The sequence below is a fragment of the Candoia aspera genome, chromosome 1 (genome assembly GCF_035149785.1).
Source record: "Candoia aspera isolate rCanAsp1 chromosome 1, rCanAsp1.hap2, whole genome shotgun sequence".
In the NCBI taxonomy this organism is placed as follows: Eukaryota; Metazoa; Chordata; class Lepidosauria; order Squamata; family Boidae; genus Candoia; species Candoia aspera.
Genome location: NC_086153.1, coordinates 218207298 through 218228894, shown reverse-complemented (window position 1 = coordinate 218228894; position 21597 = coordinate 218207298). Strand labels below are relative to the sequence as shown.

At 39.2% G+C, this 21597-nt stretch overlaps 1 protein-coding gene across 3 annotated transcripts in view; it reads right to left on the bottom strand.

The window, feature by feature from the left end:
* The window catches only part of MYLK (myosin light chain kinase), a 392661-nt gene that overhangs the window by 32109 nt on the left and 338955 nt on the right, over positions 1-21597 (bottom strand). For 2 of the 3 annotated variants that reach the window (XM_063288774.1, XM_063288777.1), the window contains exons 22-24: positions 12871-13173; positions 1949-1984; positions 1775-1868 (exon numbers count right to left, since the gene is read on the bottom strand). The exons of the other annotated variant lie outside the window; for it this stretch is intronic. In XM_063288774.1, coding sequence (XP_063144844.1) covers positions 1775-1868; positions 1949-1984; positions 12871-13173 — 433 coding nt within the window. The remainder of the gene's footprint in view (positions 1-1774; positions 1869-1948; positions 1985-12870; positions 13174-21597) is intronic. 3 annotated transcript variants of the gene reach the window in all.

Here is a 21597-nt window from a genome sequence, read left to right as displayed (position 1 = left end):
ACAATAAAAGGAATAATTCTGCTTTAAAATGCAATTTGTATATGTAGGTAATTTCCTGATTACAAAAATATGGAGAAACAAGACAAAAAAGCCTTTGCACCACTGAACATTTTGAGAATCTTGAGTAAGCTAGAGGAGTCGAGTCCTAAATAGTTCTTTATGAACTTCCCTACCACAATCCTGAAGCCTAGCAGTGTTGCCCTTCTACAGAGAATAGACCTTCCAGAAAGAATGGGGACAGGGAGACAGGTTGCAGATCTGATACAATGGATTAGACTGGAACAATAATATGCATGTCAGGGTGTGGATGGATTACCTCCAAGGAGACCCACTTGGACCCACTGAATCTTTACCTTTCTCTGTGAATGATGAACACTTGTTTCACAATAGCTGTTTATACATTCTCCTTCCTTTAAGGGAAGAGAGACTGCAACTATGTTATGGCAGTAGGACTGCTGATCATGGGGAGTGTTTAAAATTTGCACTGGGTACTTGGAGAGTTCTTGTGGCTGAGGGTAAGAGCAGATGTCAAGGACCATGCTTCATCTAGTCATGTTTGTCACTGGCTAAGTCTGTTCCTGGAAAGCCAACCAGCTTTCTCTAGTCTGTGCCTTCCCTTTGTGACCTTGGGAGTATGCCTCTATGGATTACTGATCTTCCCTCTGTGCAAGGCTGCAGAATCATTCTAGTGGTGGTGGATTTATTTACCAAGATGACTCATTTTATTTCTTGCAAGGGCCCATTTATTGGATCTGGAAACAGCACTTCTTTTAGACCATGTTTTTAGAATCAGGACTTAATCAATTGTGTGATCTCAGATTGTGGCTCTCAACTTACATTCAAGTTTTGATAGCCTCTTGCAGCTATTAGACATTAAGATTCATTTGTCACCCTCAAACCATCCAGCCTCTAATGGGTCAATGGGGAGAGTGAACTAAATATTAGAATAATACTTGAGGTGCTGTGTTTCTTGTCAACAGGACAACTGAACTGAACTGTTGCCTCTTGCAGAATTTGCTTGTAACAGTTCAGTGCATTTCTCCATATGCGTATGTCCCTTTCAGGAAACCTATGGCTAAGTGCAAAGACAGGGAGGAGGGACTCTCCAGCTCCATTTGACATTGCACAGCAAGACTTGTCTAGTTGTTCTGGGCAGCTGCCAAACGAGTAATCTGTATGTAAAAAATGCCAATCATGCTGCCATTAGTGCTGGACCAGTGGGTACATTCTCTGCTTCCGCAAAAACTCAACTGTCGCTGGCAGTTGCCAAAATGACTTTTTCTATTTTTAACTTCGAACAATCCCATAAAACAAAACCAGTTGATTAGTAAACAAAGTATACAGTTTTTTTTCATTTTTGCTGACATCTGGGACACCTATGCCTTCTTATTAATTTAAAAAATGAATATCAATAAAAGAAAACACGTAATATATAATCGTATTGAATAATTGTCCATTTGGTAAAGCAGGAAATCAACTTTATGGCAGCAAGGTTGTAGAATCTGGCTGATTAAGCAACTGATTACCAAAACAGACCAAGAGTTTCAATTTTACTGTTCCCATTTAACTTTAAAATTATCAGCATTTGATAACCGCAAACAGTAAGGTGATAAGCTCACTTGGTAGAAAATTATTTGAGGAAGACTATTGAAGACGGAATCAGATACACCCTAGAGAGTCAGTTACATTTAAAAAGTTAGTGATATGACAGTAGATTTTTAATGAGGTAATGTACTATTCCAACAAAAAAGGGGAAACATATTGTTATACTTACGATCCCAATCTTTCTTCAACATGGTAGAATTCCGAAACTTTTTGTTCTGTATTGATAGTCACTGCCTGATAGTCAATTTCTGTTTCTTTCTCTTCTAGAAATTAGTACAAAAATACTCAATTACAAAAAGGTATACACTACAAATTTCATATTTTGCAATAGTCAAGGTCTTACCATCATCAGACCCTTCAGCTTCTTCTTCTTTAGGACCTAAAAACAAACACACATACATATATGAATGTATATGCCTCTGTAGAAATATGATTCAGCTTTTCTACTTTCCCATTCTTTATTTCATATGCCCTCTTGTGACTCCTTTCTGGATTAAGACAGTTATGCACACTGAACTTGTTCTAAAGTTAAGATGAACTTTGGAGGTACACAAATATTGTTAAATTGCTTTCCTGTGCATTGTGATCTGCTCAGTGACCAACTCATGAACACTTCCATGGTTGTCAAGATGCTGGTATTGGAAATGCTGGAAGGAAAAGTTCTTGCTGTTGATCATTTAACGGCAACAACTAACTCCTACTTCTGGCTGATTGAGCAGCCTATTGTAGGCAGTACTATTTGAATTTTTATTTCGGCACATAAGATTTGTATGCTTGATCTTTTCTCTCTCAATATATGCTTTGTAAATTGGTTTCCAAACCAAATTTTTCTTTTCCCATCGTCTCATTCTTACTATATGTAATTTATGTTGTTTAACCAAAATAAAAAAAATTAATGTAAGTTATATTTTGTTCCATATATTATTCCTCCACTCCAACAGAGACATTTTATTAACATATTATTATTTGTTGATTTTTTTGTAGAAAGCTTTTGGATCTAATTTCCTATAAACACTTTTGCATATGGTACTTGTTTTTAAAAATCTAGCTTTGCTGTTGCAACTCATCCTACTGATATATCCCCTGAGATACCATTGTTGGGAAAGGGCTTAAGCACAGTGGTAGAATAGTATCTGATTTGTATGCAGCTGGTCTCAGGTTCAGTTCCCCTGCAATCTCTACTTATAAGGATCAGATGGCTATTCATGAGAAGACCTCTGTTTGGGACAGTCAGAGCAGGGTAATGATTAATCTGATCTACTTAAGGCAGCATCTTATGGGATTGCAGACCAAAAAACCTATCCAAATTCTTTGTGAGGTCTATCAATTAACATTTGGTAAGAGATGCAAAAGATTTATTTTGCTCAGTGTTATAAAATTGAAGTTGTCATGTGGAGGACACCTGAAGCACCTGCACTGCTCTAAAAACTTATTTTCTTACCTTGTGTGGTCAATCTTCATGCCATTTGCATGTACCTGGCAACAGTACCTAGCAATAATATAACTGGCATAGGTGTGGCAATTTTCCATCCAATGGAGCTAGTGTTCTTGAGGTTGATCAGTTTAAGTTACAAATGTCAACACAAGTATGAGGGATCTTGCTCTCAGTTTTGAATGCAGGAGCTAATAAATGCTACCCAATTTGTACCTTCTCAATGTTCAAATGTTAATGTAAAAAAATTCTATATAAAACTCGTATCCTCTAACTGAACATTTATTTTACTTTCAACTATCAAGATTGTTGTGCTGAAGCAGAGGTATAATGCATGACCTCCAAAGAGGGCTGGATTCAGATTAAACACATGCCTGAGGCTTGCATACAAAGTAGAAGCACATTTATTATATTTCCTTTTATAACTTAAAAAGTTCACAATGTTTTTTTCTTCCAATGACAGGGTTGAGGGGGGAATTGCAGCACAGAAAAATAATTCCTCTATATGGACATTCTTTCAAACAGCTGTTTTCCAGCTTTTCCATTGCTTTCTTTCTTGAAGGGAACACATCATTGACAGTGTGATTATACAGTATGTATTTCAATCTTCAGTGAAATGCCGTCTGAGTGATCAAAAGCTGAAAGAATCCCACAAATATAGGAACTAAATATTAAATAGCTCTAAACTACTGCAATGTTTTACTCTAAAATAATATTATGAACTCTTTTATTTGAAGTCAATTAAATATATAAAGAGTGCATAAAGAATGCATTTTAAAACAGGAAAAGTGAATTGAAACACATGATCCATCCCCCATGGGCTGAATGTGAGAAAACATGGTGTGGGGTGTTGTGTTGTTTATTCGTTTAGTCGCTTACGACTCTTCGTGACTTCATGGACCAGCCCATGCCAGAGCTTCCTGTCGGTCGTCAACACCCCCAGCTCCCCCAGGGACGAGTCCGTCACCTCTAGAATATCATCTATCCATCTTGCCCTTGGTCGGCCCCTCTTCCTTTTGCCTTCCACTCTCCCTAGCATCAGCACCTTCTCCAGGGTGTCCTGTCTTCTCATTATGTGGCCAAAGTATTTCAGTTTTGCCTTTAATATCCTTCCCTCAAGTGAGCAGTCTGGCTTTATTTCCTGGAGGATGGACTGGTTTGATCTTCTTGCAGTCCAAGGCACTCTCAGAATTTTCCTCCAACACCACAGTTCCAAGGCATCGATCTTCCTTCTCTCAGCCTTCCTTATGGTCCAGCTCTCGCAGCCATATGTTACTACAGGGAACACCATCGCTTTAACTATGCGGACCTTTGTTGTCAGTGTGATGTCTCTGCTCTTAACTATTTTATCGAGATTTGTCATTGCTCTTCTCCCAAGGATTAAGCGCCTTCTGATTTCCTGACTGCAGTCAGCATCTGCAGTAATCTTCGCACCTAGAAATACAAAGTCTTTCACTGCTTCTACATTTTCTCCCTCTATTTGCCAGTTATCAATCAAGCTGGTTGCCATAATCTTGGTTTTTTTGAGGTTTAGCTGCAGGCCAGCTTTTGCACTTTCTTCTTCCACCTTCATCATAAGGCTCCTCAGTTCCTCTTCACTTTCAGCCATCAAAGTGGTATCATCTGCATATCTGAGATTGTTAATGTTTCTTCCAGAGATTTTAACTCCAGCCTTGGATTCCTCAAGCCCAGCATGTCACATGATGTGTTCTGCGTACAAGTTGAATAGGTAGGGTGAGAGTATACAGCCCTGCCGTACTCCTTTCCCAATCTTAAACCAGTCCGTTGTTCCGTGGTCTGTTCTTACTGTTGCTACTTGGTCGTTATACAGATTCTTCAGGAGGCAGATAAGATGACTTGGTATCCCCATACCGCTAAGAACTTGCCACAATTAGTTATGGTCCACACAGTCAAAGGCTTTAGAATAGTCAATAAAGCAGAAATAGATGTTTTTCTGAAACTTCCTCGCTTTTCCCATTATCCAGCAGATATTGGCAATTTGGTCCCTAGTTTCTCTGCCTTTTCTAAACCCAGCTTGTACATCTGGCAATTCTCACTCCATAAATTGCTGAAGTCTACCTTGCAGGATCTTGAGCATTACCTTACTGGCATGTGAAATGAGTGCCACTGTTCGATAGTTTGAACATTCTTTAGTGTTTCCCTTTTTTGGTATGGGGATATAAGTTGATTTTTTCCAATCTGATGGCCATTCTTGTGTTTTCCAAATTTGCTGGCATATAGCGTGCATCACCTTGACAGCATCACCTTGCAAGATTTTGAACAGTTCAGCTGGGATGCAGTCGTCTCCTGCTGCCTTGTTATTAGCAATGCTTCTTAAGGCCCATTCAACCTCACTCTTCAGGATGTCTGGCTCTAGCTCCTTGACCACACCGTCAAAGCTATCCCCGATATTGTTATCCTTCCTATACAGGTCTTCAGTATGTTCTTGCCACCTTTTCTTGATCTCTTCTTCTTCTGTTAGGTCTTTGCCATGTTTGTTTTTGATTATACCCATTTTGGCCTGGAATTTACCTCCAATGTTTCTAATTTTCTGGAAGAGGTCTCTTGTCCTTCCTATTCTATTGTCTTCTTCCACTTCCGCGCATTGCTTGTTTAAAAATAATTCCTTATCTCTTCTGGCTAACCTCTGGAATTTTGCATTTAATTGGGCATATCTCCCCCTATCACTGTTGCCTTTTGCTTTCCTTCTTTCTTGGGCTACTTCTAGTGTCTCAGCAGACAGCCATTTTGCCTTCTTGGTTTTCTCTTTCTTTGGGATGTATTTTGTTGCCGCCTCCTGAACAATGTTGCGAACCTCTGTCCATAGTTCTTCCGGGACCCTATCTACTAAGTCCAGTCCCTTAAATCGATTCTTCACCTCCACTGCATATTCCTTAGGAATATTAGAGAGCTCATATCTAGCTGATCTGTGGGTCTTCCCTAATCTCTTTAGTCTGATCCTAAATTGTGCCATAAGAAGTTCGTGATCAGAACTACAGTCAGCTCGAGGTCTTGTTTTTACCGACTGTATAGATGTCCGCCACCTTTGGCTGCAAAGGATGTAGTCAATCTGATTTTGGTGTCCATCTGGTGAAGTCCATGTATAAAGCCGTCTCTTAGGTTGTTGGAAGAGAGTGTTTGTTATGCAGAGTGAGCTGTCTTGGCAAAATTCTATCAGCCTATGTCCTGCTTCATTTTGTTCTCCCAGGCCATGCTTACCTGTAATTCCAGGTGTCATTTGACTGCCCACCTTAGCATTCCAGTCTCCCGTGATGAAAATAACATCTCTTTTAGGCGTGTTGTCCAGTAGGTGCTGCAGATCCTCATAAAACCGCTCTACTTCAGCTTCTTCAGCATCTGTGGTTGGGGCGTATATTTGGATCACTGTGATGTTAGATGGCTTGCCCTGAATTCGAATTGAGATCATTCTATCATTTTTTGGATTGTATCCAAGCACTGCTTTAGCCACTTTACTATTAATTATGAAGGCTACTCCATTTCTTCTGTGGTCCTCTTGTCCACAGTAGTAGATCTGGTGGTCATTTGATGTGAAGTGGCCCATTCCAGTCCATTTCAGTTCACTGATGCCCAAAATGTCTATCTTTAATCTTGACATCTCACCAATAACCACATCCAGTTTGCCCTGGCTCATAGATCTTACATTCCAGGTTCCAATGGTGTGTTGATCCTTAGAACATCGGATTCGCCGTTCACCACCAGCACCGTTGGCCGCTAGCCGTCCTTTCGGCTTTGAGCTAGCTGCGTCATCACGTCTGGGGCTAGTTGAACTCATCCTCTGTTCCTCCCCAGTAGCATTTTGACCATCTTCCGACCTGGGGGTCTCATCTTCCGATGGTATACCGACATATCTCTGGTTGTACTGATCCATTTAGTTTTCACGGCAAGAATACTGGGGTGGGTTGCCATTACCTTCCCCAGGGATCGCATTTAGTCTGGCCTCTCTGTCATGACCTTCCCGTCTTGGGTGGCCCTTCACGGTTTAGCTCATGGCATCATTGAGGTGCTCAAGCTCCAGCACCACAACAAGGTAACAATCCTTTGCTGAAGATGGTGTGGGGTACCTTATTTATTTTCTTAAAAAAACAAAACACTGGTTATTTCAGCACTAAAACCTGGCTATCAGGAACCTGGTGCTCTTCAGATATGTTGGACTTCCATCATCAACCTCAAAATGGGGCTATGCTGGTTGGGATTTTTAGAAATTGTTGTCCAAAACAGCTGAGGGAAACTAATCTAAGATACTATTTAGGAAAGAGGTAGCCTCGTTTTCTTTGTTACAATACAGAGCTGCATGAATGTTTGGATTCTGGAAGCTGGATCCAGTGCTGGAAACGATGAACATGCAACTTTTAAAGAACTGAATAAACTCTAGAGTAATGCCAGGTTGCAGCTGATTGTTTCTATTTTTTTGTGGGATCTTAAAAACTATTGGATTTATTGTAGCATTTTTTTTCCTGGAGCAGAGGGACTAGAGATTGGGTGAACTAGGTTTTGGCCTTACTAAAGTTTCTACTGTAAATGACAGTGCCTCAAGAAGACTTTCAGTAAAACAATATAAGTCGCTAAGAAATAGAGGAGCAGGCTAGCATCCATCCCATTCTATTTAAGTCTAGATATAGGCTTTTCCATTAAGAGTGCTGCACAATGGAGAATCCTTAGCTTGCTCTTTCATTCTTTTTAAAATAACACTGCAAGCTCCAGCACTTCAAAAAGAAAGTATATTTTACTGTAATTTGGAGCAAACAGCTTAGAATTGTGGAGTTCAAAGAATGAAGAGCAATTCATAGACTGAGAAAGGGATGACAAAAATCTGAATCACATATAACATTCAATACATGACATTGACCGATGAATAATATCCAATAACCTAACAGCAAAATGACAATCTCAACAGAAGACACAAAAACAGGATTTAGGAATAGCAGAGTATGATAGGAAATAGGATCACTCTGAGCCAGGCAAATTGTTCAAAACCCCCAATTTCAGAAAGATATGATGATCAGTCTCAGAACTGGTACAAACAATGCATTAACTAGGTCAGCATTTTCCAGGTTTAACCTTGAGATTAAAGAAGCAAAAATAGTTTGATCTTTGAGTCAAGAGATAAAAACTGCAGAAAATGTTTCTAAAAACTAAAATACCTTTTTTTCTTGTTTACAGAGGTATAGAGACCAAAAGCTCATAGTTCTTGTAATTTTCCTGTGTGTGGTAAAGAACTCTGTATATGTACTGATGAACTTACAATATATCTGCTGAATAATCAGAAATCCTTTGCCTGAAAGGAAATTCCATTTAAATATACAAAGGTTGATATTAGATTGGTAAATCAGCTGTATGATCAACTCTCTTAAAACAGAGGAGAAAGAATGCCTAGGCTTTGGTTATACATGCTTTTCAGAACTTCAGTGTTTGCATGATCCATTTAATATGCTCTGTTTTAATGAACTCCTAAAGCCTTACAATATAATCTGGGTAAGATAAAATCATCATGTTTCTCTGTCTTGCCCTTTATTAATCCTTCAAAATATAGGATAAAATTATTCCTGACATGCAGGCTTTATTTTGGGGCTGTATTATCTTTATTCAGCAAGTTGTAGGATATCAATCCTAAATACATTTGGGTATGACTGAAATTTCCTGGAAAAGGTGAAACCTGCATCAAAAGTTTCTTCTGCCAAAAGTCTTTTATGGCATAGGACTGAGTTTTTCAACATGCAATGTCCCACTAGCATTTGCAATAATATTCTGCTTTTCATCTGCCAGAAATATACTTTGATCAAATTGGTGAGGAATTTCATAATGAAATGAGTGTGAGGTAATAAGTCCTTTTTATGGTCCCCATTCCAACAACCTAAGAGACGGCTTTATACATGGATCCAACAACCTAAGAGACGGCTTTATACATGGACTTCACCAGATGGACAACACCGAAATCAGATTGATTACATCCTTTGCAGCCAAAGGTGGCGGACATCTGTACAGTCGGTAAAAACAAGGCCTGGAGCTGACTGTAGTTCAGATCACGAACTTCTTCTTGCACAATTTAGGATCAGACTAAAGAGATTAGGGAAGACCCACAGATCAGCTAGATATGAGCTCACTAAGATTCCTAAGGAATATGCAGTGGAGGTGAAGAATCGCTTTAAGGGACTGGACTTAGTAGATAGGGTCCCGGAAGAACTCTGGACAGAAGTTGGCAGCATTGTTCAGGAGGCGGCAACAAAATACATCCCAAAGAAAGAGAAAACCAAGAAGGCAAAATGGCTGTCTGCTGAGACACTAGAAGTAGCCCAAGAAAGAAGGAAAGCAAAAGGCAACAGTGATAGGGGGAGATATGCCCAATTCAATGCAAAATTCCAGAGGTTAGCCAGAAGAGATAAGGAATTATTTTTAAACAAGCAATGCATGGAAGTGGAAGAAGACAATAGAATAGGAAGGACAAGAGACCTCTTCCAGAAAATTAGAAACATTGGAGGCAAATTCCAGGCCAAAATGGGTATAATCAAAAACAAAGATGGCAAGGACCTAACAGAAGAAGAAGAGATCAAGAAAAGGTGGCAAGAATATACAGAAGACCTGTATAGGAAGGATAACAATATCGGGGATAGCTTTGACAGTGTGGTCGGTGAGCTAGAGCCAGACATCCTGAAGAGTGAGGTTGAGTGGGCCTTAAGAAGCATTGCTAATAACAAGGCAACAGGAGACGACGGCATCCCAGCTGAACTGTTCAAAATCTTGCAAGATGATGCTGTCAAGGTAATGCATGCTATATGCCAGCAAATTTGGAAAACACAAGAATGGCCATCAGACTGGAAAAAATCAACTTATATCCCCATACCAAAAAAGGGAAACACTAAAGAATGTTCAAACTATCGAACAGTGGCACTCATTTCACATGCCAGTAAGGTAATGCTCAAGATCCTGCAAGGTAGACTTCAGCAGTTCATGGAGCGAGAATTGCCAGACGTACAAGCTGGGTTTAGAAAAGGCAGAGGAACTAGAGACCAAATTGCCAATATCCACTGGATAATGGAAAAAGCCAGGGAGTTTCAGAAAAACATCTATTTCTGTTTTATTGACTATTCTAAAGCCTTTGACTGTGTGGACCATAACAAATTGTGGCACGTTCTTAGTGGTATGGGGATACCAAGTCATCTTGTATGCCTCCTGAAGAATCTGTATAACGACCAAGTAGCAACAGTAAGAACAGACCACGGAACAACAGACTGGTTTAAGATTGGGAAAGGAGTACGGCAGGGCTGTATACTCTCACCCTACCTATTCAACTTGTATGCAGAACACATCATGCGACAAGCTGGCCTTGAGGAATCCAAGGCTGGAGTTAAAATCTCTGGAAGAAACATTAACAATCTCAGATATGCAGATGATACCACTTTGATGGCTGAAAGCGAAGAGGAACTGAGGAGCCTTATGATGAAGGTGAAAGAAGAAAGTGCAAAAGCTGGCTTGCAGCTAAACCTCAAAAAAACCAAGATTATGGCAACCAGCTTGATTGATAACTGGCAAATAGAGGGAGAAAATGTAGAAGCAGTGAAAGACTTTGTATTCCTAGGTGCAAAGATTACTGCAGATGCTGACTGCAGTCAGGAAATCAGAAGACGCTTAATCCTTGGGAGAAGAGCAATGACAAATCTCGATAAAATAGTTAAGAGCAGAGACATCACACTGACAACAAAGGCCCGCATAGTTAAAGCAATGGTGTTCCCTGTAGTAACATATGGCTGCGAGAGCTGGACCATAAGGAAGGCTGAGCGAAGGAAGATCGATGCTTTTGAACTGTGGTGTTGGAGGAAAATTCTGAGAGTGCCTTGGACTGCAAGAAGATCCAACCAGTCCATCCTCCAGGAAATAAAGCCAGACTGCTCACTTGAGGGAATGATATTAAAGGCAAAACTGAAATACTTTGGCCACATAATGAGAAGACAGGGCACCCTGGAGAAGATGCTGATGCTAGGGAGAGTGGAAGGCAAAAGGAAGAGGGGCCGACCAAGGGCAAGATGGATGGATGATATTCTAGAGGTGACGGACTCGTCCCTGGGGGAGCTGGGGGTGTTGACGACCGACAGGAAGCTCTGGCGTGGGCTGGTCCATGAAGTCACGAAGAGTCGGAAGCGACTAAACGAATAAACAACAACATGGTCCCCATGTTTTCTATGGCCCTTCATCTTCATTGTTCAGTTTTGTTTTACTGCACGTTTACAATGCAATCTTACAAAGGTAAAGAATTAAAAGAGCTACTGTAATCCTAAGACCTAAACAGTATGAGGCCAAGGTATCTGAATGCTAGGCTTCTGCTGTAGAATATAAGCTCTGGAAACACTCCTTGCTGCATTTAATTTAGGCAGTAAAATCTTGTTGGGCTTAAGATGTTGTGTTATTTGTCACTAATTTTAATGACATTGTCTCCCTTTAGTATATGAGGTTTCTGCTCCAGGGTTTGATGGTTTTATTTTAACTTTATCATAAATTGACCTGGTAAGCAATTATATGTATATTGTTTATACATATAGTAAGTATATAAACAAAAACATTTTGTGATATTTGTTTCCTCTGCCATGTTGCTAGACTGTTCTCTAAATAATCTTTTAAAAAATAATCTGTTTTCTAAGTGACTTGGAGTATCAACAGATACAGTATTATATTTTCAACTAAACAGGGATACCTTGCCCTCAAAAACAGCTATTATCTGTCAATTCATTGCTGATGTACATATAAGGTAATGGCACAGTCTGTACCACATCCAGGTCCTGATAATCTAAAAATACTGCAATTCATAAGTCTCCCTCCATCTGAACATCACAAAAACAGTCCTTTTTGATAGATTTATATACCCCTTTTCCTTAAGAACTTAAAATGCTTGATGTCTATTATGTCAGTCACCATATAACAGACCTGCAAAGTAATTCAGAACAGCATTTCAGAGCTGGGAACTCAAGCTGCAAGGAAGAGTGGCTTGCCTATTATAAGAGGCCTTATAGGCAACTGCTCCATAAAGCTCTGATCTGTCTTCTCCAAACAGTGAAGTGCAAACTACATAACCTACTAATTAGGTATGGTTCAACCTCTTACCCCAAGCTATCTGGTAACTCATAGCTAGGCTAATGTTTAAATCACAAATTCCCAGGGAGAAGGTGATGATCTGAATCGCTGCACTCTACCAGCAGGTCTCTATTACTTTGCTGAACTTAAAATAGAAAGACAGCAACAAGGATTCAACTATAATTCATAAGACTGAGGCAAACATTTTTTCCCAAGACAATAAAGATCATTTTCAAGTATTATCAAACCAAAATGTTTGGATCTTGCAACCAACTGGATCATACTGAGATACAAATCCATAAAACCTCCATTTTATAACGTATAATTTTATTGGATTTAGAAGCCACCTGACTCCCAAATGACTCTGGGTGGCTTACATCTCAAAGGTAAGAAATAATAAAATGAAGGAAAAAAGACATACACTTCCGGAAAAAAAACAACAACCCACCACACCAACCCCCCCCCCCAAAACCAAACTAACAGAGGATTGACACCCACCCTAACTCCAGGCCTGGGAACAAAGCCAGGTTTTCAAAAGACTTACAAATCAACTGCAGGTGGGAGCCATACGAATCTCAGGGGGTGGGGGGGATGCTGGGCCAGAGGGCAGGCCCAGCAACGTTTTCATATGTGTTCACATAACCCACCCTCACTTCCTCATCTTGAGTAAAGGGATTAGTTGCACTTACAGCAACTAACATTCCAGTGATACAGAAATATTCCAAAACATAATCCCCATGTAGTAGACTTACCTTCTTGTTTCTCTCCTACTTTTACTAGCTCAGATTCCTGACTTGGCTCACTGATTCCATACACATTAGCAGCTCGCACCCTGAATTTGTACTCCCGGTCAGCTAGAAGATCTTGGACATTGTATGAAGTGCTGCGGCAAGTAGTAAGATCTGTCCATTTCTTGTCCACTGAGTCCCATACTTCCACACTGTAGGACTGCACTGCACTCCCACCATCATACGAGGAGCCATACCATGAAAGGATGAGGGAAGAACTCCGGATGTCTGATGCACAGGGTGTTCCTGCTGGAGGATCAGGTTTATCTGCAGATAGGGAAAAGCATATGCAATGAATCAAAAAATCCATTTTCCTATTTCTCCCACAGAGAAATGGCTAAGCCTGAAGTAAATTTGGGAAATTCTGTTTTTCTCAAGACAGCAAGTCATACTTTAAAGCTTTACCTACAGCCATTATATAGAAAAGCAACAACTGTCATATGTTGGTGTGGGACACAAACTCAAAGTTTGTGGATCTGAAGAGTCCTGGAGTGTTACTGTAATCCTGCACCTCTGATTACTTGAATCATGGATTCAGCAATGTTCTTTGATACTCAATGCTCCGTATTTTTCATTTATCATCCTCATTTAGAAGGCAGTAAGAGACAGAAGCAAGAAGTGATTGGTCAGCTGGACAGTCTTTGGTCATGCAATTATTATCCATTATAGTAATTTATGCTATATGCCAGGATCGGGGATCATTTTTGGCCAAGGCATTGAACTGATACAAATCAGCATATTAGGGCCTGTGTTCCATGTGGGGACATGCAACTCCTTGTATTTGCATACAAAAATCATCCATAGTCCATTAACACAGATTTATCAAATCTCACACACATTCACAACGTACACACATATGGTTCCCAGCCACACCCTCAAATGAAGGTAAGAATTTTCTTGTCCAGTGATAAGAGAATCTTTCCCTCTTTCTCTGATGGCTGAACAGGTGTTTAGCACAATTAATGCTATTAAAACCAATTCAGTGTATTTTCAGTGTCTGAAAATGAATGATTTGGGTCTACAGCAGGCTTTGGATACTTCAAATACCTTGGGATTTCCAGTTTATATATATAAATGAGGAACTGCTTTGAGGAACCAATTCCAAAATAACAGGTGACACAGTTATGGTATTGCTGAGTATGCAAATATGTCTGCAGAAAAATTATTTTATTCTTAGCTTTGTTAAGGTTTTCATAGACACTTTAAATCCCCCTGAATAGCTCATTTATTTTCTAGAGTACAAGCCTGAAAGGTGGCTTTAATAAGTATTAGATACAGTAGCCACAAGCAGCAGATAAATTTTTGCACCCAGTGCTTTAATTGTATTTGGCTCCCTTCTTTACAACTTCCTCCAAAAGTTGCAAGCAATTTAGGGTTAAGAATTTTTTGTAACAGAATATTTAAGGCTGAGATACAGTGTTACCCTAGTTGCTTTGTGGCATTAAAATATATTCTTTTTTCAGCCTTTTCAACAAAAGCTAGCCATAATTTAAAGTAAAAAATCAATTTCCAGGAGTTAAGATTAATATTTGGAACCCAGCACAATATATAATTGTTAAAAAATAAATCAATTTTAAAAAAGCATAAATCTCCCATTATTTGTATAAGCACACTAACAGCAACAGAGCAAACCACTTCCAATCCTGAACAATTAGGATGTTTTCCAAAGAAGTGAACAAAATGCTTCCATGCATCAATAAAAGCTATTTGACTAAACAGTACAGTCCTAAACATGCTTACTAATATATTTGTTACATAACTTGACTGCCCATTGATGAACCCACCACTAATTGTATTTTTATCCTGTTTTGTTTTTATTTTTATTTTAATGTGCTTCTATTTGTAACTCTGATCCATGACCATAATAAAAATTCAATCCAATCCAATCCAATCCAATCCAACTCAACTCAACTCAACTCAACTCAACTCTATTCTTGTTACGTTGAATACTTAATTTTTAAATTGGACTTATAACTGATCTATCATGAGCTAAAATTATTGGGTCAAACCTCACTGTTCCTCACTACTATAAAACCAGCTTTTCTTGCAATCACAGCTAAATCACCTGTGATTATGCCACAGACTATGAGTCCATCACTCCCTGATTTATGGTCCATACTGGAAAAGTTGGACAAAGTCAATAAGGGTGTAGATGCCATGGGGTAGGGAAAATGAGGAGAACCCTAACAATGGCTACTACCAAAGGCAATCTCCAGATTTAGAAGATCATGCCTTGAAAAAAACAGATTGAGAGAAACAAAGATGAGGTTTTGCCTTCTTAATGTGCTTGCTGGCTTCCCAGAAGAACTGGTTGTCTGCTCTGGGAAGCAGGATGCTAGATTTGGTGAATCATCAACTAGATCCAGAGCAAGGCTCTGTTTTCTTATGAATGAACTTTAAATACCACTGACTTCATTGGAACCTGTTTCCAAGTACATTTATGTATGTATGTATTTATTATTCAAATTTCTATCACTGCCCATCTCCCCCCCAAAAGGGAGACTCTGGGCGGTTTACAATAAAATTGACCATTTAAAACCATCAACGCATAAATTACAAAGCAAACAATATTGCCCTTCCCATCCCAGGTGAGTGTTTGGCTGCAGTTTTATGACAAATGCTATTCATTGATATCAAAATTAATGGATTCTGTTCATGTTCAGTAAGGAAGAAAAAGATTGTACTGTATATGTATAAGAACTGATATTTATTTACCAAACGTACTGTGTGTATGTGTGTGTATAATTGTGTATAAATGTTAAAGCTTTCTTAAGGCTAGGAATAAATCATTACAGCTGGAAATACTGCAATAAATAGATGTATTATGATTGATACAATTGTATCTTATTCATACTGTACTATAGTATTAACAAAAACCCATTATTGGATCTCTCCCTTGTGTTTTAAAAACACTGATGTTTTCTTTCTTTCTTGGCATGAACTATTTAGTTGCAGTAGGAGGATTCACAACTAACGTTTGGGTTTTTATTTAAGAAGTTTTTTAGTGTTTAATTCTTAAGTGCCAATATGCTGTTACTTTTCATCTCTAGTGCAATGTCAGCATTTGGAAAAGAAAAAATGCAGAGTAAACCTCTCTCTCTGCAAACTGTACAGTATTTAATTTTGTCCGCATTATTATGGCACAGAATAGCCTGAAAAACCATTTGTGTATATATTTGTTATACATGTGCAAGCTTGTGTCCTAGGTCACATTCTCTAGATTGCACAGAACTCTAGGAATGGGCACAAAGTATTTTTGTGCACACTGAAAGTCTGTATATGTAGACACATATACTTGCACATAATACTCTCAGAGTATGGCAACACATACAGGCCCAGAGTAGGATGCCAATGTTTTAGTTCAGTGCAACCAGATTACCAACTGCAGTGCTTTAATTTTTTCCCCATGAGCAAATAAAGGCAAAGTTAGAAGATAACATACATGGACATAACAGAGACAGGAATGTCAAAGCCCTTTCTTCTAATGATCCTGGTAGACTTATTCTGTCTATCCAATGAATGGCCAGCATTGACCAGACTCAGCTGCTTCCACAGAGAAGAACCATGTCTAAATAAATTCCACAGCCTTCCAAACTCTTAACTGGCTCATCTCCTTGGAAGAACAAGAGCTGGCTTTGCTATGTCATCCCTCATTTTATGTAATTACAGCCTGTTTATTTTTATTACTACTTAGGCATTTATTTCTATTTATATCCCACCTTTTTCCCCATAGAACACTTTGTCCCATTATAGAAGCAGGGTGCAATCAAGAGCAAAGCCTGCGCCCAGCCACAGATGCTGTATCAATTCTAGTCCACTTGCTTTGGAAGTACTTAAATTATTGCTAGTTTCAGCAGTTTCATACAGATACCATAGCCTGGAAAGGTTAAGTGAACATTCATGCTGAACTTCACACTTAGATGCTCATGTCATGCCAATCCCATGTTTCTTGCATTCCATCTTTCTAAGTAAGTATTCCCATGCATTCGTAATCTGCCATACTTAATTTCCCGTGGTGGTCTCTGAGACACAGCCACAGTATGGAACAGAAGGGGCCAACAATTGAGCTTATCCAGCAGTTTTAAAGCTAGTCATGTTTATTTGGCTTATTCAAATATTCTTAAAGGGTGCAGTACACCCTAACAAATATGCAGGAGGACAAGTATCGGACTGGATGCATCTTGTCACTGAAATCTTGACTCACATCAGGGAGAAGAATAAGCTTCAAAGCTTCCCCTTCAATATACTGGCTTTGCAGATGTTGATATTACTACATGCTGTGGCACATGGCTATTATTGCATTCTTAAACTGGCTCAGATAAATGGAAGTGCTGCTTATCTGGCCTTTATAGGGGAGGCTGAGATCTTTGAGGGAGTCCCTTTTGCCACAATCAAAAACACATTTGGTGAAAATGTGAGAGAGGTCTTTCCAGTGGCTGCTTCCCAATTCTGAAATGCTCTGCGCTAACAATGGTCAAACAAGTCTCCTTTCTATGACTTTTTAAACACTATGCAAAAATATTGTTATTAAGACAAACCTCTATTACCTAAGATAATTTGCTGGGTGGTGCTGTTTGTGTTATTATTGTGTTTTCAATGATGTTTTCATTATCTTTGAAACAGTATGGGTTTTTAAAAAAATTTGGTCTTAATTTTGTTAGTTGCCTTGAACACCAATCGCTGGTGGAATGGCAGAACATAAATAAAATAAAAACCAAATAACTCTGGGCAATAGTGATACGGGTTCTTCCTTGTGCATATTCTCAAAATTAGCTAGCAGAAACTGTATGGCATTAGCTTTCATTCCAAAACTGTAGCTTCAGAGTTCTGACAGTTATTCACAGACTGTTCTCCATTCAGGATGGAAGCAGCATCTTCTCAAGAAAGTTCTCTTTAGATACCTTGGCTCCTTTCTAATTTGAGTGATCATATTACCATTCCACACTATTATTAGCTATTGAGATACTTGCCTGCCAGATAGAGAGGAGGCATAAAGCAACAATTAATTCTTTTCCATGGGCTCGTCTGTTTAGCCAGAGAAGGTATTTAATATACTGCTAACTCTGGCTGGACGATATCCATGCCGACATTGCTGGCAAAGGCTGCACTTGAGATTCATTTGTGGGAGAAAAATGAAACCATAAAAGGCCATAACTGAACTCTAAGTTACTGCTCTCAGGGCTTCAGGGTCACTGTAAACCGCTCTGCTTTCATTGGAAAAAGAACACTGTGTAGCTTAAATTTCCAAGGGAAGAAAGGAGTCTAATTTAAGGGCATTATTCCTTATGGATGTTAATGAATTCTATTTTTAGCAAAAAATTGGTTTTAGAGAAGAAATGGGCAAGTTTTATATAAAAAAAAATCTTCAGATTTTTCTTCACTTAGTGAGCAAGTTCCACAGTAAACAGAACTTTCTTCTCATAAAACTGTATCTTTTTCAACACTGAAGCTACAGTGAACTTTATTTTAACCTTTAATTCTCTATGAGAGCTTCTGTGCATCATTTCAATATGCCACTTGACCATGTCCCATTCCTTTTCTTAAAAGAAAGAGAAACATGTAAGAACTTTTTCCACCATTAACAGGCATTTCTCATATTCTGTTTAGCATAATCCATTAGAATTAGACTTTTAAAGCCCAAAACGTAAGATTTTCTGGACTGTGTATGTCCATGGTTTTCTGGATTCTGCACAAGTTAGCTCTTCCTGAGTGCACATGTGTGCGCTTTGTAAGAGCAGAGATAGTAAGAACCAAAACGTGGTTACTATGGCTGAATACCTATATCCATTAAGAAGTACCAGCCATTCAGATGATTAGACAAATCATCTAATGTGATATCGTTTTATTATGTTATTTAACAACATTTTCTCTAAGCCTTATAGCTAAAATTAAGAATGAATGACAATATTAAATCCCAATGATTTCTTATGCCTTTGTGAGAATCTGGACAAATATCTTTTCAGTCCTTAAACATGAGAATGTATTCTTCTTTTGTTCATTATATATTAGTACCTCACCTTCTTACATTACCATACAGCTTGCTTCGATAATATTTAGAAAATTTTTAACACTGAATTATAAACTGTTCCCAACTTCAACTGCAAAGCTGGGGGAAAGCATTTCAGCAAGGCTCACAAGGGCAAAAAAGGATAAGCAAAATGAGTTAAATACTGGGTAGCTTTAAAAAAAAAAAAGCCAAATGCCAATGTAAGAACAAGATGCATTGCTTTTGCAAATAATGTTAGTATCAGAACCATGAAATAAACAATGATGGCTAAAATAACAAAAATTATGGAAAGGCAGTTTCCTAAGATCTTTTATTGAGTCCCTTGAAGTTGCCACCTTCAAGCCAAAAATTCCTGAAAACAACATTTGACTTAGTTTCACTAATTTGTAAATCTACTCATTACTTTATGCTATCAGATAACAGGGACCAAACTTTATAAATTTAAGATTAATATTTTTCCAGGGAAACAGCCTCTCAACTTGAGTAAAGTGTCCATCCGGCAAATCTTTTGCTCTTCCCTTAAACTATTTAAATCACTCAACATTTTATATTTTGTTTCTCTGCCCTTGTAGTCCCTTCATATGTCATCTGAAATATCCCAACCCTACTATTCTTTTCTCAAATATAGGGCTACTTCTCACCTTGCTGACTTTTCTGTCTATACAGTTTTTCCAGATCTGGAATAGCCTGAACCATGCTCACCTGCAGGCAACAAAAAGAGGAAGCTGCCCAGCAGTTAGTCAATCAAGTCATCTAGCCTAGTATGACTGCCATTAACACACACTTTCAATTTCACATTACAAAAAAAAAAAGATGGTCATAACTGACACAAATGGCTATTATAAACAGGTATTTATAGCTTGTGCTGGGTCCTGAAATCTAACTGTTTTGACAGCTCATACTAATTTTCCCAGTGTAATAAAAAAAACTGCTCAGCAACAACCTGCCCTAACTACGAAAAGATCTTCTACAATAAATTATAGCCATGTTTAAAATGGTAGTCAATGTCCGTTGGAAATACCAGGTGCAAATTTATGCACTCTTTTTTTTTTAATCCATACAGTCATGTCCGATTCTCAGAGACTGCCTGGACAAGTCCCTGCAGTTTTCTTGGCAAGATTTTGGAAGTGGTTTGCCATTGCCTCCTTCCTAGGGCTGAGAGAGAGGGACTGGCCCAGGGTCACCCAGCTGGCTTTGTGCCTAATATGCACAAAGACTAGAACTCATCATCTCCTGGGCTATAGGCTGATGCCTTAACTACTACACCAAACTGGCTCTCTATTAGATAGATATAAGGAGATATTAGAGAGAGACAGATATGACAGAAAATTGTTGATAAGGGAAGTAATGGTATCTGTTGCTATGCTTCTTGCTAACCTTCTCCCCCAGTGGCTTAAATGTCTTCAGGTCCTCATTAAAGGTGTTCCTCAAACTGGAAATCTCATACCTTCTTGGGTGCCCTGTGCAAAGTAAGAATTGTGAAGCCCCTTTCTTGTCTAGTCATTCTCAGCAAACAGCTAACCATACCACTCTAACAATGAACAAGGTCCTGATATAGGGACAGACCTGCCATGACAAAGAAGGGCAGAAATAAACAATGAAGCACTTGGGCTTCCATTTACCCTGTTCTGTGTCATGGCAATAGCTGCTCGTAATATTTCATTTTGGGAGAGCCAAATATAGATGATTGCTATATACCAAGTGCTTCAGCAAAGGATCGTTACCTTGTCATGGTGCTGGAGCTTGAGCACCTCAATGATGCCATGAGCTAAACCGTGAAGGGCCACCCAAGATGGGAAGGTCATGACAGAGAGGTCAGACTAAACGCGATCCCTGGGGAAGGTAATGGCAACCCACCCCAGTATTCTTGCCGTGAAAACTAAATGGATCAGTACAACCAGAGATATGTCGGTATACCATCGGAAGATGAGACCCCCAGGTCGGAAGATGGTCAAAATGCTACTGGGGAGGAACAGAGGATGAGTTCAACTAGCCCCAGACGTGATGACGCAGCTAGCTCAAAGCCGAAAGGACGGCTAGCGGCCGACGGTGCTGGTGGTGAACGGCGAATCTGATGTTCTAAGGATCAACACGCCATTGGAACCTGGAATGTAAGATCTATGAGCCAGGGCAAATTGGATGTGGTTATTGGTGAGATGTCAAGATTAAAGATAGACATTCTGGGCGTCAGTGAACTGAAATGGACTGGAATGGGCCACTTCACATCAAATGACCCCCAGATCTACTACTGTGGACAAGAGGACCACAGAAGAAATGGAGTAGCCTTCATAATTAATAGTCAAGTGGCTAAAGCAGTGCTTGGATACAATCCAAAAAAAGACAGAATGATCTCAATTAGAATTCAGGGCAAGCCATCTAACATCACAGTGATCCAAATATACGCCCCAACCACAAATGCTGAAGAAGCTGAGCAGTTCTATGAGGATCTGCAGCACCTACTGGACAACACGCCTAAAAGAGATGTTATTTTCATCACAGGAGTCTGGAATGCTAAGGTGGGCAGTCAAATGACACCTGGAATTACAGGTAAGCATGGCCTGGGAGAACAAAACGAAGCAGGACATAGGCTGATAGAATTTTGCCAAGACAGCTCACTCTGCATAACAAACACTCTCTTCCAACAACCTAAGAGACGGCTTTATACATGGACTTCACCAGATGGA